This window comes from Muntiacus reevesi, chromosome 4 (genome assembly GCF_963930625.1).
Source record: "Muntiacus reevesi chromosome 4, mMunRee1.1, whole genome shotgun sequence".
Taxonomy (NCBI): domain Eukaryota; kingdom Metazoa; phylum Chordata; class Mammalia; order Artiodactyla; family Cervidae; genus Muntiacus; species Muntiacus reevesi.
Genome location: NC_089252.1, coordinates 155,263,226 through 155,279,490, shown reverse-complemented (window position 1 = coordinate 155,279,490; position 16,265 = coordinate 155,263,226). Strand labels below are relative to the sequence as shown.

At 33.7% G+C, this 16,265-nt stretch overlaps 1 protein-coding gene across 1 annotated transcript in view; it reads left to right on the top strand.

The window, feature by feature from the left end:
* The window catches only part of CNTN1 (contactin 1), a 401,067-nt gene that overhangs the window by 299,873 nt on the left and 84,929 nt on the right, over positions 1-16,265 (top strand). Inside the window, exon 16 of the mRNA XM_065932171.1 lies at positions 13,171-13,329. Coding sequence (XP_065788243.1) covers positions 13,171-13,329 — 159 coding nt within the window. The remainder of the gene's footprint in view (positions 1-13,170; positions 13,330-16,265) is intronic.

Below are 16,265 nucleotides of genomic sequence, written 5' to 3'. Positions count from 1 at the left end.
AGTTTTATGTGGATTTTTATTTAGACAAGAATATTAAGTGTGTGCATGTGTGTGCATGTTTCTACTTTATTTCTAATGCCAAAATACAGTTGCAGAATGGAGATGGATGTAAGTAAGATGTCATCTTTATTTGATGTAATCCCCTGAAGTTTTTATTACTTGGCCTAATGACAACAGTTACCAGATTCTTTCTTAAGGAGGTCATTTTGGTTGATGACTAACTCACTTTTAAATTCTGTGTTGGTTAAGTTAAGCTAATATGGTCAAATAAATAACCTGCTGGAAGCTGTCAATATAATTTTTAGTCTGAATGATACTGCTGTATTTTAAACAATTATAATAGTTGGCTAAGTCTTTTCTACAGAAAATGCCCTTGGGTATTTATTATTTCCAGATGTTCTGTTAGCAGAGTTCATATCCAAAGCATATTCTCTTTGCTATTCAGACAAACTTAATTTTGAACCATTTACTTGGAGATGTTGTTCCAGATTCATTAGTACTCTTTCTTAAAAAAATATGAAATAAACATTTCCTTTGTCTGAGATAAAAGAGCTCTAATGGCCCTATTAATGGAAAATCATGCACTAAAATTACATTTTTTTTCCTTCTAACTCCTTCAGAGTAGCTACATGAAAGATCTGCATTTATCTTAAAGCTGGAATATACAATTTCAAATCTAGAATTAGTCTTAGAGGCCATCTAGACATTTCCCATCCATTTTTACTACAAAATTTAGATTGAGAGAGAGACTTGCCTTGAATTACCCATGTATTTTGTGACAATTATCTTGGAACCTCAATTCAATTTTCTGATAATAGACATCTTTCAGATAGTAGGAATAAAATCTATAGTTAATTTCTAAAACTTTTGTAGCTAAGGCTTTAAAATTTTGATACTTTAATACCCTAAAACATTCAATAATTAATTTGGTATAGTAGCCAGAAGTCTACCAAGTCTGTTGTAGAACTGCTGCTATGAAAGTGACTGATTGCAGATGTGCTCTGCTCACTTTCCCTTTACTGTCCAGCGTATGCTAATAAATAGTGGTTGCAGTTTTAAGCATCGAGGGAAAAATAAAGCCAAAGACACTTATTTTAAAAGGTTGAACTACCTCCTTTTGGGTTATTTAGTGTTGTATTTGTATGGTTAACTCAGGGACCTTGGCTATTTGTAAAAGCAGAAGGACAGTGAGACTGCCGTCATGTTAAAAGTTAGTGGAACTCTTGGTGTTTAATCAGGATTTAGACTTCTGCAGTATCTGGCATAAACATTCACACTGTGTTCAAGAATTCCTATATTCAAATTATTAAATAACCAAATGTGAATTTATGTTCAAAATTATTATTTAAGCATGGCATGCCTTAATTAATTCAAAAAGACTTTTACATTAATCAATTTAATAACCATAAAATTAGGAAGGACAGATTAAAAAGTTTCATGTGGTATACACCCAAGGTTAGAAGGACATAAAATTGTGCACGCACTTACCACCTTTCACCCGCTAACACACTCACTCTTAGTGGAGACATCCAGAAAAGAGATTCACTTATATAGGCAGAAAGATGTGTCCAGATCATCACTGCCAAATCAAGGAGAATAGTTGAGGTAGTTTTTCAAGTATTTGGGTCAGAAAAACACACATTTACCTCAGATACTTGGATAATTGCCTTTGCTTTCCACTTGCTTTGGCCAAGAAAATTTGCCACAGAGACAGACTAAAGATTCCATCTCATCAGTCCTTGTAGGCTGAGACAGGGAAATGGTCCTCCCTGCCCACAATGGCTGGAACAACGACTGACCAGGCGCCATTCAGAGGCATCCTGACCCCACTTGGCTCTACACCACAGTAATACATCTATTAATAGCGAAGACTGCCCAGAAATTAAGCTTTCTCATTTCCATTGAGAAGCAACTAATTCACAAGCTACTAAGGGCCAGTTCTCCATAACTGTTAATTACTAAAGCTGAAATAATAAGCTGAAATGCATATTTGTTTAAAATAAATGCAGAATTTAGAAGTAGCTTGATTGTTTCAAAGCTAGAACTTACTAGTAGTTCTATTTATAAAAGCTCTACTAAAAATAGCAGCTTTGCCAATTACTGCTAAAGTTACAAAGTACAGTAATACTTTGAAACTCTATTTTTCAATGTCAGTTCAATGTATATTGACAGAACTTCTAGGAAATGTTCAATTATATCAACAAAATATGTAGTTCTTTCAGAATGAGTTATGATATTTTAAACTTTAAGATGGATCTTGGAAGTGATTTAGTTTAACCTTTCATTTTACAAATTCAAAAATCAAAACATAACAATATGAGGGTTATAAACTGGTAGATGACACTATGAAGGATGCACTGATATAAATTTAATTACTTTATTTTTCCTCATTGAAGTACTGTGAGAGAAGTTTCATTGCAGGATTTCTTTTCTACAATTAATTGTTCTCTTTGTCTAATAAGCTAACTGGTCAGGTTTTGGCAAACTGGAATTTATTCTTTGCTATAGTGGGTTTATATCCAGGGCTCCCTTAAAAAAACAGTCAACAAACTTGCTTCTCCTCACTCTGATTCCAGGAGAGAAAGCAGGAAAGCTTTACAGAACTTAATAGCCTGGCATGTTGTTAAAAACTTCATTTCACTGATCCATAGTGATCTTAATATATTAATGTATATTTATTAACCAGACAGTAATGCCAAATTAAACTGACAATTATGTCAAATTACAAGAGGGGTACAGATAATCAGTGATATACACAGGTCTTTATGAGCATGAATAAATGGCAATTGGTTCATATTTTAAAAATTTTAATTTATGTTGGCAAAATATATGTTTATAGCTCCAATCTTTATGCTGTGAAAAGACACATATTATAATATAAAATAAAAAGATCTGTAATTTAATGTATAATATATGGCAAATCATATACTATATCTAATAATAAAATACATATTGCAAGTACACTTTTATTATTTTATGCAAGGATATATAGTATTTACTAAAGGTTTACTTTTACCATGCACTATATTAAGAGATGGATAGTGTTATTATTCCCATTTTACATAGGAGGGAACTGAGTCCCAGAGAGGCTAAGTTACTTGCCTAAGGTCATTCAGCTACTAAGCAAAAAATAAGATTTGAATATAGGCAGTCCGGCTTCACATATAGTGCCCAGTTCATTGCTGCAAAGTAATGTAATTAATCACTAATTCAAATATATTCAGAGATAAAGTAATCAATGTGAAAAGTGAAAATGTAGGCCTTTTTTGATAAGAAATGCTCATTTTATAGAAAAGTTACTGATGCAAATTTTGCAATTTTATTTTTGCCCATAATGTATTTATCATAGGTCTAATGACAAGAGAAAGCAATAATATTTTTTTCCCTCTAGTCAACATTATAAATTATAATCACAATAGCAAAAAGAGTAAATAAATCATAATAGATAGTTTTAAACTTGATTTTTACAATGCGATTTTTGGCCTTAAAAATAGTCCATTCAAAATGTTTAAATGTTTTAGATTAAAATGTATGTATCTACAGAACTTTCATATAATTTTTTTCAGGTCATCCTAACAAAACTGCTGCGTGTTAGAAGTGCAAGGACTTATCTTTCTCACTTTTCTTTAATATTTAACTTCCCCTGATATAAAATCAGGTCAGATAATTTGTGCATCCTTTTTTGCTGTTGATATATGGTTTGTTTTTTCAAATTAGCTAAATTGTCCACCCAAACACACTGAGGCATTGATAATTAGAAATTAATTTACAGAGTAAACTTTTAAGTTACTTGAAATTAGAATTTCTTAATATCTTCTCTTCTTGTTTCATTTTATTTAAAAAAGAAGAGAAAATGCCTGAGCTTCATTATTGAAAAAATAATCAACAGAAGACTCAATGGCATATAATTCTTTTTAAGCAAAACAATTTTTTTGGTATGAATTTTGTGAAATCTGCCATTTCGAGTCTCAGGAATGTGCGATTATTTCCTCATGGTACCTTTTGCAGACTGGCTTCCTGCTACCCCCATCTTCTTCCCACCAGCCAACCTCACTAACCTGAGAATTTGACTGGGTCACAGAATATTTTACACCTAAGCGAAAGAAAATAAATGAAATCAGAGAAAACCTTTACCCTCTAAACCCGTGGTCAGTTTAAGAAGCTGCAGAGAGGGGATTCTTGTCTTTTTGAATTCCTATCACATAGTTCCTCTGACTACCATCATTCCTGTGGTTAAGTGAGATAGACTTAAAGAGAAGGGCAGAGATTTTGAAAGGGTAATCCAACTGACTGTGAACCTCCATTGGTATTCTACAAAGCCAGCTATTTCACGGTTTACACCTTCCCTATTTCCTCCTTAAAGGTGACTACAGGATCCAGTCATTGTGTGCTAGAACCCCCATACACATGTTTAAATCTGGCTTAGGATATCTCATTAGATCAGTACAATGGGAAGCTCTGTCTGCCAAACACTTTTCCATTATAATGTTTAACTGACCGATACACTCATGAGTGAATGCAGGTTCTGGAATAAATCCAGAAGATTTTTTTTTCCAAAAAAATAAAACATCATTTTGATTTCTAATTGTCCAATGCTTGTAATAGTCATTCTGTGGACATGGGATGAGGTGAGGAACTTGGTTGGGGTCCATGTGCGTTTCCCAGGACACTGCTAGAACACCAACCCCTTTATCTGAAAATACACTAGGATGAAGGTAAGCAAGAGCTAGCAAAATTAAAAGGATATACTTGAATCTGCCTCATTTTTACAAAAAAAAAGTGTACAAAATTATGAATTTTCAATATTCTTAGCAGCAAATAATGTGTGACCCACTAGAATGTAGGAGTGTCACAGAGTAGTCTGGACTCTGTCACACTGAGGAATATACTCCTGAGCATCAGCTCACTACATTCTTCAGGGCCTCAACAGCCAGTGTTTGAGCCCCCTGCACATCTCTGAGAATTTCTGTAAGAGCAAGGTACTGTTCCAGAATAGAACACATCACGTGCTTCTGATTGTGGTTTAAACAACTTGGAGGACCACTATTTGATATATTCCTTCAAAGGCTGGAAGCTACTGTTACTAATTCAAGAAATAGCAGTCTAATGTGCAACTGTTTAGGGAGGCTTCCTGTGTGACTGTTCACAACATCCTCTCTCTGCAAAACTACCAAGACTTCATTTGAAAGGGAGAAAAAAGAATATTTCAAAAATTATCAACTTCAGCTCTCATCAAAAGACTTGGAAATCTCTTACATTTGAAAGACACATAGAAGTGACAAATGCATTATATAACCTTTGTTGCCATTTATCATAGAACTAAATCTGCAACAAGTAGTCAGCAATTTTCCTAGCAAGTTTTCCTATACACTATTACTCCTATTCAAATAACTATAGCTAGGAGGATACTAGTGGTTACAAAATAGCCTAATTATAATAATCAAACTATCCCTAGTTATAGTAAGGAAACATAGAAGGATGACCATCTTGTTAATGTCATGATTTTCTATAATGGTATATTATACTAGTATATGCATATAGTCATTAAAAGAGCCACATGATGCAACGGGAATAGTCTGGCTTTGGTATTAGGTGAACATAGATTAAAAAAGCACTTCACCTGCTGAATAACCTGTGGTCTTGTAGGTCTCAGAGTCTATATTTATGTAAGAGAATAATAACAACTCCAGTTCACATGTTGCCCATGATGACTTTCTATAAACATTTTCTTTTACTTCCCTCCCCTTTTGCCGTAATGTCCATATAGACATATATAATAAATATATTTCTCAAAACGCAGGTTCCTACAACTTCCAGCCCCAATCTCTGATTAATTTTTTTAAGTCACATCTTAACCCTCAGGCTTTTTTCTTAATTAGAAGTCTTGAAGACACAAACATATTTTGAGTAGGTAGATTGTTCTATATGGAGGGAAATTACAAAGGCTTTAGGAGTTTTTTGTTTTGTTTCATTTGTTTACAGAGGGGAAGAGGGGATTCAGTTACAACTCTTATTCTTTAGAAAGTCAGTCACTATTTCTGAGGGAAACAGGGTGAATGGGCCAAAGCTTGTCTCTTCAGGTTTCTCCTTTTTGGACTCTCATCTACAGTGTCTAGAAGTTGTTCTTTGTTTGTATTTCAACTTACCAATTAAGGATATATGACAAGTTTTCAAAGTACATGGCTTCCTGCTCCTAAATGGGCATCGACACTTGCCCTTCAGCCTTGATCTTTCCTCTTGCAGGTAAAAACAGAAAAGATGGAGAGAAAAACATGGTGGACCCTTTTCTCCCCGTCTGTGCAAGCCTGCCTCCAACCTGGTGACCGCTGACACTCACTATTTGTGTGAAAACATTTTTTTTTAACACATAATGCTAGATTTTACTAATTAATTCAATATTGTAGCTTCTGAAGTTCCCCCTGCCAAAATCCAATTCCTAGAGGATTTTTTTTTCCTTTTGAAAACCTAAACATACTTTGAACAGAAAGATAGTTGAAAATAATTATATAGCTCCACTAATATTTGAAAATTGTCTGCTGAACTAACCCAGTACATCATATGATGGCCAAGTAAAATTTTTGTGTTTTCATGTCCTTTCTTTGAAATTACATATCTCAGAAATTAGCTCATTATCTGAAAAAAATATGAAGAATTGGTGAATTATAATACAAGAGTATTGCCACTGAATGGACTGTTTGATTTACCCAAGCAGGTAATGAACAATCCTGTTGTCAAATTCACTAATGAGTCATCTTAATTACGATGTAAGCTAAGGGGCATTATTCAAGTGGCCTTCTGTACCCTGGTTCCATGTATATAATTTGGCAAGAAAATACATAAAGCAGCAAGAAACAACTGAAGCCTGCTCATGACCCTGTAGGGTTTTTGGAACAATTCCTGGAATTGGGAAGTGAAATTGGAGAGCATGTGGAGAAAACTGTCATCTCAGTAGCTAGATTTAACTGAAGATAACAAAGTGATTAACAGCATGTATACATATTTAATTGTTAACTCCTATCTTCAGCCTTCTTGGATCTTTATGTTGAAAGGAAGGTCAAGACTTTTTGGAAGGACATGGGTAGAAATGAGAGAGTAATGTTAGAACTGCTTAAATTTCATTATTTGAAAATATTTTACTTCCCCCCCTTTGGTCAAACAAACATGCTTAAAATTCTTATTTCTTCACAAGAAATACTTTTGCTCTTCTTAAAGAGGCTTACTCTTAGGCATGGGATATTGTATGAACATCTCCTTTAGTAACTGTAGCATTCCCATCTGTGGTTGGAAGAACTCTTTGGGAAGTTTTGAGAGAAATATATATGAATCCTAAATATTTATGTAATTAAAAAATAATTGATCAGTCATCTTAAAGGAATATATGTCTCTGGCTCGAAATGTTACTTATTTCCATCATTTTTTACTTCTCATTTTCTAGTCTCAATTATTGTCACAGAAAGAAGCATCTTAGAATGTAGACTGGAGATCTAAGGCAATTGTCATTTTAATAAGATTTTTAAAAATAATTTCAGATTCCCATGTGTCCATAAATATCGCCATGGAGATGTACATGAATCAGCATTGTGGGCACCTTTTATTTTTTTTTATTTTTTTTGTGGGCACCTTAAGTGATCCCTAATTGAAAGTATACCAGCAATATATACCATCAGATATGAGTATAGTTTGGGAAAGGATCAATAAAAATTAGAAAGGAAACCACATGACAAGTATGAAAAGTGCAGAAAAAAAAGAATGCATTTCTTTAGATAAACTGTATCAATATCAACTAGAACTACATTCATTTACCTCCCTTTAACCTCATTCTCATTTCTAATGGGGATCTAAGTTCATTTTTATCAAGTAAGAGGTTAAAATACCATTGCTAGAGGTTAAAATCTACCATATTCCCATTTAATATTCTGCTTCATCTTAATACAGCTTTATGCTTCAACAACACCACACATCAATCTGTGTTATATTACCTTATTAGATAAAGCAGTTGTCTTAACCAATTTTCAGAGCAAAAACAGGCTTGTGGTAAAAAAAAAAGGGACTTCAGTTGATGTATTTTTGTAAAGAAGAAGCCACCTGCCTTAATATAACTAATGTTCTTTAAACATTGTTATTTTCAGATTATTTTATTTTAAAAGGGACAATAATTTATGCTGAACTTTTCATTAAGCTTTTCATTGACATTTAGCATTCAAATTTTTCATTAAGGTTTACTATTTTAGTAAAAATAAACAGTGAACAATGGGATAGGATATTCATATGTGATGGTTTGTTCTTAATTGCTTACTGAGCAATTACAACTGGAAATAGGATGACATTGGGATGTGTTCCCTATTTAGTGTCAAGGCTTATATTAAATGTGTGCTGTGTGAAGTGGAATACCAGAAGGACCAACAGTATGTTGGATCCAATTCCAACCACAGCTGTTTAGAAAGTCAGTTAGCGTTTAAGAATAAGAAAGTGCATTAATGTTATTGGCTAAGTATTGTCACTGACTCATGACGCTTGACTACTATGTATCCTGTTTAATCTTGGAGGATCCCAGTTTCAAATCTTCTATACCACTTGACTTAAGGGAAAATGAGTCTCAACTATTTATGGAATGAATAATGGGATCCATGTGTCTTTTTCAATTTACAATAGCTAGAACATGGAAGCAACCTAGATGTCCATTGACAGCTGAATGAATAAAGAAGTTGTGGTACATATACACAATGGAATATTACTCAGCCATAAAAAGGAATACCTTTGAGTCAGTTCTAATGAGGTGAATGAACCTAGAACCTATTATACAGAGTGAAGTAATTCAGAAAGAGAAAGATAAATACTGTATTCTAACATATATATATGGAATCTAGAAAAATGGTACTGAAGAATTTATTTACAGGGCAGCAATAGAGAAACAGATATAGAAAACAGACTTATGGACATGGGGAGAGGGGAGGAGAGGGTGAGATGTATGGAAAGAGTAACATGGAAATTTACATTACCGTTTGTAACATAGATAGCCAACAGGAATTTGCTGTATGGCTCAGGAAACTCAAACAGGGGCTCTGTATCAACCAAGATGGGTGGGATGGGGAGGGAGATGGGAGGGAGTTTCAAAAGGAAGGGGATATATGTATAACTATGGCTGATTCATGTTGAGGCTTGACAGAAAACAACAAAAGTCTGTAAATCTATTATCCTTCAATTAAAATATAAATTAAAAAATTATTGTTGGAGAAAATACAGTCAACTTATAATGTGTGAATAATCATTTTGAAAAAAATTTTTCCTCTGTTTTTCCTCAAATGTCTAAAAGAAGAGATGATGGAATTGAGAAATAATTGTATTTCTGTTCATTTTTTCCTTCTAATTATTTTATATATGAAAGAGACTGAGTGGAAATCACATCTGTATTTTGTTCTTACATAGGCTTTTTTTTTTCCTAAAAAATTAGTAAATTTCAGGAAAGAGTAACAAATACTTTTACAGTAATAAAAACAAAACCTTAGGATGTAATACAGTAGGAATTTATATGGTGTGTTTATGTGATATATTTATCTTATCTGAGTTAACAGATCACAAAGAAAGATATAAAAAGTTATAATCAATGTATCACAGTTTTTATCATTTTCCCCAAAATACACACTAGTGCCCAAGTAATTCATATTCTCCACAACAGAATAGGTCTCTAAAGGAAAGCTGTCAAGGCCATTTTTTAATTTGAATCTGGTAATATTGTATTTAAATGATTGTTTTCACTATAGTCAAAGAAAAGCCTCATGGTGAATCAGTTGTGTTAAAATCTTAGCTTTAGCATTTGCTAGCTGGATGACTGTGGTTATTTTATTTAATCTGTTTATATCTGGATTTCCTCATCTATTAAGGAGTGAAAATAATGTGCTTACATTTTAGGGTTATTTATAAGAATTATAAAGACTCAGATATAATAAGGACTTACTGAAATATATTATTTTGCTTGCCTGTAGTCAGTGACTTAATAGTAAATACATTGAGAACCTAGACAAATTTTGGAAAAGTGAGTATGGCTTTGGCCAGTGAGATTTCACTGAATCACAGAAGGTGGTTCACAACCACTCTGGCTATGTCCAGAAGGATGGTCAGTTTCTAAATGCCTGCCTTTGCACTGAGGAACTGGTGGCTGCATTATTTTACTTTCTGCCACAGCACTTTTCTCTCCATTTTGAACAGAAAAACAGAGCAAGTAACATGAGCTATACTGCTTAGAAAACCTTTCTCCTGGGAGTCAGTGCAAGCCTGGCCGGGTTTCTCTCCACAGCACCGCTCTAGTTTTGCTGAAACCTGGTTCCTTTGTACACACCAGAGGGCCTTCACATGACCAGTTTTCCTCATCTCCAAAAAACGTACCAGAAACACCTTAATTTTGAATGGAAAGAACGGGTGTTTACCAGAACAATCTGAAAAACAGATCCTTGTTAATTTTTATACAAGTATTAATCCTGTCCAGCAGCTCAGATGTGCAGAAAGTTCTTGAAGGTGTAACAATGATAGTATTAAAGCTAAAATTTACTAAGGGCTTTCTGTAGACCAGGCCTAGCACTACATTCCTTAAAGATTTTTATTTTAATCCTAACAACAATCTGGTCAATTTTTATTACTCCTATTTTATATGTGAGAAAATGAAAGCTTAGTCAATTTGATAAACTTGCCCAAGATAAATCAAGGCACTGAACTTAAAGTCAAACCTTTTTTAACTCTAAAATCTCTGTACTTTAGTAGTATATTTCCTCTCAGGTATTTCCTAGGGGATATTTGTATTTAATTACTACATGGAAAAAAATCTACTTGGTAAATTACTACAAAGTTATATTGCCACACTATGGTTTTGGGGTTATCAACCAACTCCTTTCCATTTATTTTCTCAATTTCACCTTCTTAATGTGATACAGTATTTCAGAGCAAATGAAAGAATGGAGATTGTATTGTGTATAACTGTTATGTTTACAGAGCTCTGAAGGTCAATGTGATAAATTTATTTATGTCTTCACCAAATATTTATTAAGAAGGGTCAGTATAGACCAGGCATATATCAGAGAAAAAATGCATAAATATAATTACAGCCTTTTGCTCCATATTGTTCCTCAGTGAATGGGATGAATTATTTTGCATATAGTGTCCTGATTAATACATTATTAATATGCAACTTTAACCTGATCTTTCCAAACATCATTCATTTGCCATCCGAAAATTTCAGAGAGTAACAGCGGGGAAGAGATTTACACCTTAATGATAAAAGACTAACCTATGGCAATTTTGCCTTAAATTCCCTTTAATATTTTCCTTATGCTCAGAAAAAGTGTATGAATGCCTGCACTGTAAGACTTTCTCTTCTTTAAAAAAAATATAGTTTTTAAGTTTTCATTTATAATTTTTAATTTTAATACTCTGAAATATTCCACTCAGTAATTGACTTGGGCTGAGGCTTTATGTGAAGTAAGGAACCTTGTGGTTCTGATCAAGAATGTGTATTGTTTTTCAATGTGGTCTTTACATATGGAAAATGCAACATGTTCTTTCTGAATATCAAGTGTGTTTTATATAATTTATGTGGCTATTTTCATTAATTTTGGGTGGCATATTATTGTTACTTTTAATTAACATCAGTAAGTATAAATATACTCTTACATAGTATATATTTATAAGAATCTATTTACCTTTATTAATTTATGTTTTGTGTTTCCAAATAAAATTGACTATCATCAATAGGCTGTGTCTTGTGTTATTTTACTGTTAGTAGTAAGGCAATTGTGTTGTCCTATACACATTTTTCTCTTTGGGACCAATTACAAAGAAATTGGTGCAGGTTTGAAGTGTTATCTATACCTCTGTAAAGCCCATGTGGAGAACAAGGCCCTGTAGATAAAGCAGCTGATCTGACATTTGAACAGGAAGGCACTTAAATAATGTGCCCTTTTTCTCTAGCTGCTCTCAAGATTTCTCTTTGTATTTGCTTTCACCTAAAAGATAAACACACGTATTTTATTTAATACTTAAAAAGTTTGTCACTTTACTAACGTTGTTGATTATTTTGTTCACTGTGCCTGATTCAATTGGGGATGGCCTCCTTTCTGATGCAAAGAAAATTAGTGATGTCATTGTCTGAAATGTCTATTTTAGGAGTTCTCTAGCAACAGAACCTTGTTTAACATTGTAAGTGATAGACACTACATTACCATCTAAAGAATTTTTTCTCACAGTTTTAAAAAGAAGAAATCATGATGCAAAGTATAAGTATGTTGTAAATCATAATCCTGGCATTCGCTACTGTCTTTTACAGTTACTTATTTGCTGTGCCATTTCACCCTTTTCATGACAAAGATCTGTTCAAAGCCTGAAAGTTATGTCTCATTTATCTTTTCATTTCTATCATTCAACACAGTGTTCTCAGTTTAGAGAATAAATGAATAATATTAATACTGAGTTATTAAGCATCTGTGAAACCTATTTTTAACATTGTCTTATGCAGTAATTCTTCTAATCTAAGTTTCTTCAGTATATTATTTGATGTTTTTAGATCATTCCTGGTATGCCTGGATTAATAGTTGTTTTCTACCTTTTATATACATAGAACTTTTTTTAAACATTATTTCTATTACTTTAACTAACATGGAATGTATTACACGAATTGATACATGCAGTCATTTTCAGAAATTTCTACTCCAAGTAAAATAAATTAACTATAACATTTAGAATTATTAAAAAGCATTTGTTCCATTTTGGGGAGGCAGAATGAAACTATGACTAACTATCCTCATATCTAGACACCGTTATCTGCTCTGATTCATGTATTCAGCAAAATTTCAGTAAATCCCACTATGATTAAAATCTGTTAGGTTCCTTGATGTCAATTGCATTTTATGAGTCAAAGATTATCACATATATCCTGAATAATAATGCCATTTTTAAAGGATGGCATTTATCTCTCTTCATAAAAAAGACATCATGAAATCATAGTAAAAACTATAAATATCATTAATATTGCTTATAGTTTATGCTTAAAAGGAATGTGGCAACACTGATTTCATTGTGTAAATATTCTTTAGATTAATTGCAAAGAAGGCAATTTTGTATTCCAACATGCACTCAGTTCACTGGCTGGGATTCATTGATTCATTACCCAAATTTTCATTCCAGGCCCTCCAGGCCCTCCAGGTGGTCTGCGAATAGAAGACATTAGAGCCACTTCTGTGGCACTTACTTGGAGCCGTGGTTCAGACAATCATAGCCCTATATCTAAGTACACTATCCAGACGAAGACTATTCTTTCAGATGATTGGAAAGACGCGAAGACAGGTGAGGTCATTTGTTTGATTAATCTGTTCATGTTCTGAGATGAATTCTTTTTTCTTTTATTATCTACCCTGTAATTTTCTTTAAAAAAATTATTTTTTTTAGTAACATCACACTTTGGTAGTAATCAAAACCACAACAAACTAATGTTTTAAAGCTATAAAGGAAGAAGCAGAGTGTCTAATCTAGTAATATAATGGGGGAGGAAACAGAGGCCTCCTGGGTTTCTTATTTGAGCTATATATGTCTAAAATGTAATAGGAAAAAAGTATAGAGGAGGTGTGTTTTTGGCAAATGGTATCTATAGTATTATTTATTACCTTTTTTACACAATTACATAGGTACTATAGCTCTGCATAAAAAAAAGACACAATTGATCATAAAGATTAAACACTTAAATCTTACTACCATAACTCAGTATGCTCCTGTCTGGCTTGAATTTCCTCAAACAGGTTTTATAAAAAAGGTTTATTACCTCAACTGTTTTTCCCCTCATATTTTATTCAGATTTTCTAAAAGAAAAAAAAATTCTAAGAGTAAGTGGGTACTTTCCCTCATGTAGAAGTTATTACCATTGTCATTTGTTATCACTAGTCTTCAATATCACACACTAGCTTATTTTCTCATAGATATTAAAGAAGATGGAGGATAATAGCCTGTTAGTCCTTGTCATTGTTGACAATATTTCTAACCAAACTTGTAGTTATCAGAATTTATTTTAGATGCATAAGGAAGAGGTATAAAATATGGCCTTTGTTGTCATGAAGGGGAGAAAAAAAGACAAAAGTGAATAGAATGCTCCTTTAAAAAAAACAACAACAAGAATTAGTCCCAGCATAACTTAAACCTGCTCATTTAAATCTTTACATAATGTATTTATTTGTTTGCTCCCTGAGAAGTTTTAATTTAAATTCACTTTTTTAGGATAATGTCTTCTTATCATAGGAAATTAATGAAATATAAATTTGAAATCTATAACAAGGGTTTAGGATACATTTTAGGGCTTCTCAGGTAGCTCAGTTGGTAAAGAATTGACCTGCAATGCAGGAGACCCTGGTTTGATTCCTGGATTGAGAAGATCCTCTGGAGAAGAGATAGGATACCCACTCCAGTATTCTTGGACTTTGCTGGTGGCTCAGACAGTAAAGAATCTGCCTGAAATGCGGGAGACCTGGATTTGATCCCTGGGTGGGGAAGATCGTATGGAGGAGGGCATGGTAGCCCACACCAGTTTTCTTACCCTGAGAATCCCCATGGACAGCAGAGCCTGGTGGGCTACAATCCATGGGATTGCAAAGTGTTGGACACAACTGAGCGACTAAGCACAGCACAGGATATATTTTAGTATTAAACAATTCTCTACAGTACCTGAATGGCCTAGTGGTTTTCCCTACTTTTTTCAATTTAAGTCAGAAGAAAGAAAATTTAGAAAACTCAGCAGTTGCCACAGGACTGGAAAAGGTCAGTTTTCATTCCAATCCCAAAGAAAGGCAATGCTAAAGAATGTTAAAACTATCACACAATTGCATTCATTTCACATGCTAGCAAGGTTGTGCTCAAAATCCTCTAAGCTAGGCTTCAACAATACCTGAACTGAGAACTTAGAGCTGTACAAGCTGGTTTTAGAAATGGCATAGGAGCCAGAGGTCAAATTGTCAACATCTATTGGATCATAGAAAAAGCAAGAGAATTCGAGAAAAACATCTACTTCTGCTTCATTGATTACACTAAAGCATTTTACTGTGTGGATCACAGTAAAATTTCTCTTGAGGGAAATTCCTCAAGAGATGGGAATACCAGACCATGTAAACTGCCTCCTGAGAAACCTGTATGCAGGTCAAGAAGCAACAATTAGAACTGGACATGAAACAACAGACTGATTCAAAATTAGTAAAGGAGTACATCAAGGTTGTATATTGTCACCCTGCTTATTTAACTTCTATTCAGAGTACATCATGCAAAATACCGGGCTAGGTGAAGCATAAGCTGAAATCAAGATTGCCAGGAGAAATATCAGTGACCTCAGATATGTAGATGATATCACCCTAATGGTAGAAAGCAAAGAGGAACTAAAGAGCCTCTTGATGAAGGTAAAAGAGGAGAGAGTGAAAAAGCTCGCTTAAAACTCAGCATTCATAAAGCATACAGCTCCATCACTTCATGGCAAATAGATGGAGAAACAATGGAAACAGTTACAGACTTTATTTTCTTGGACTCCAAATCACTGTGGATGGTGACTGTTGCCATGAAATTAAAAGACTCTTTCTCCTTGAAAGAAAATCTATGAAAAATCTAGACAGAGGATTATAAAGCAGAGACATCATTTTGTTGACAAAAGTCCATCTTGTCAAAGCCATGGTTTTTTCGGTAGTCATGTATGGATGTAAGAGTTGGACCGTAAAGAAGGCTGAATGCCAAAGAATTGAGGCTTTCAAATTGTGGTGTTGGAGAAGAGTCCTGAGAATCCCTTAGACTGCATGAAGATCAAACCAGTCAATCCTAAAGGAAATCAAGCCTGAATATTCATTGGAAGGACTGATGCTGAAGTTCCAACCCTTTAGCCACCTGATGCGAAGAGCTGACTCATTGGAAAATACCCTGATGTTGGAAAAGATTGAAAGTAGGAGGAAAGAGGAGAACAGAGGACAAGATGGTTGGATGGCACCACTGACTCAATGGAAATGAGTATGAGCAAACTCTGGGAGATGGTAAATGACACTGAAGCCTGGTGTGCTACAGTCCATGGGATCGCAAAAAGTTGAATACACCTGAGCAATTCTGTATATAAGTTTATGAAGTTCAAATGAATTAGAAACAAGTGAAACATTTCTATTATATTATGCTTGTGAGTATAAGAATTATTTATAAACATACTTGGCAAAATCCAACCATTTGAAAAGCAATTTTTTAAACCATTTATATATTTGATAAAATAATGT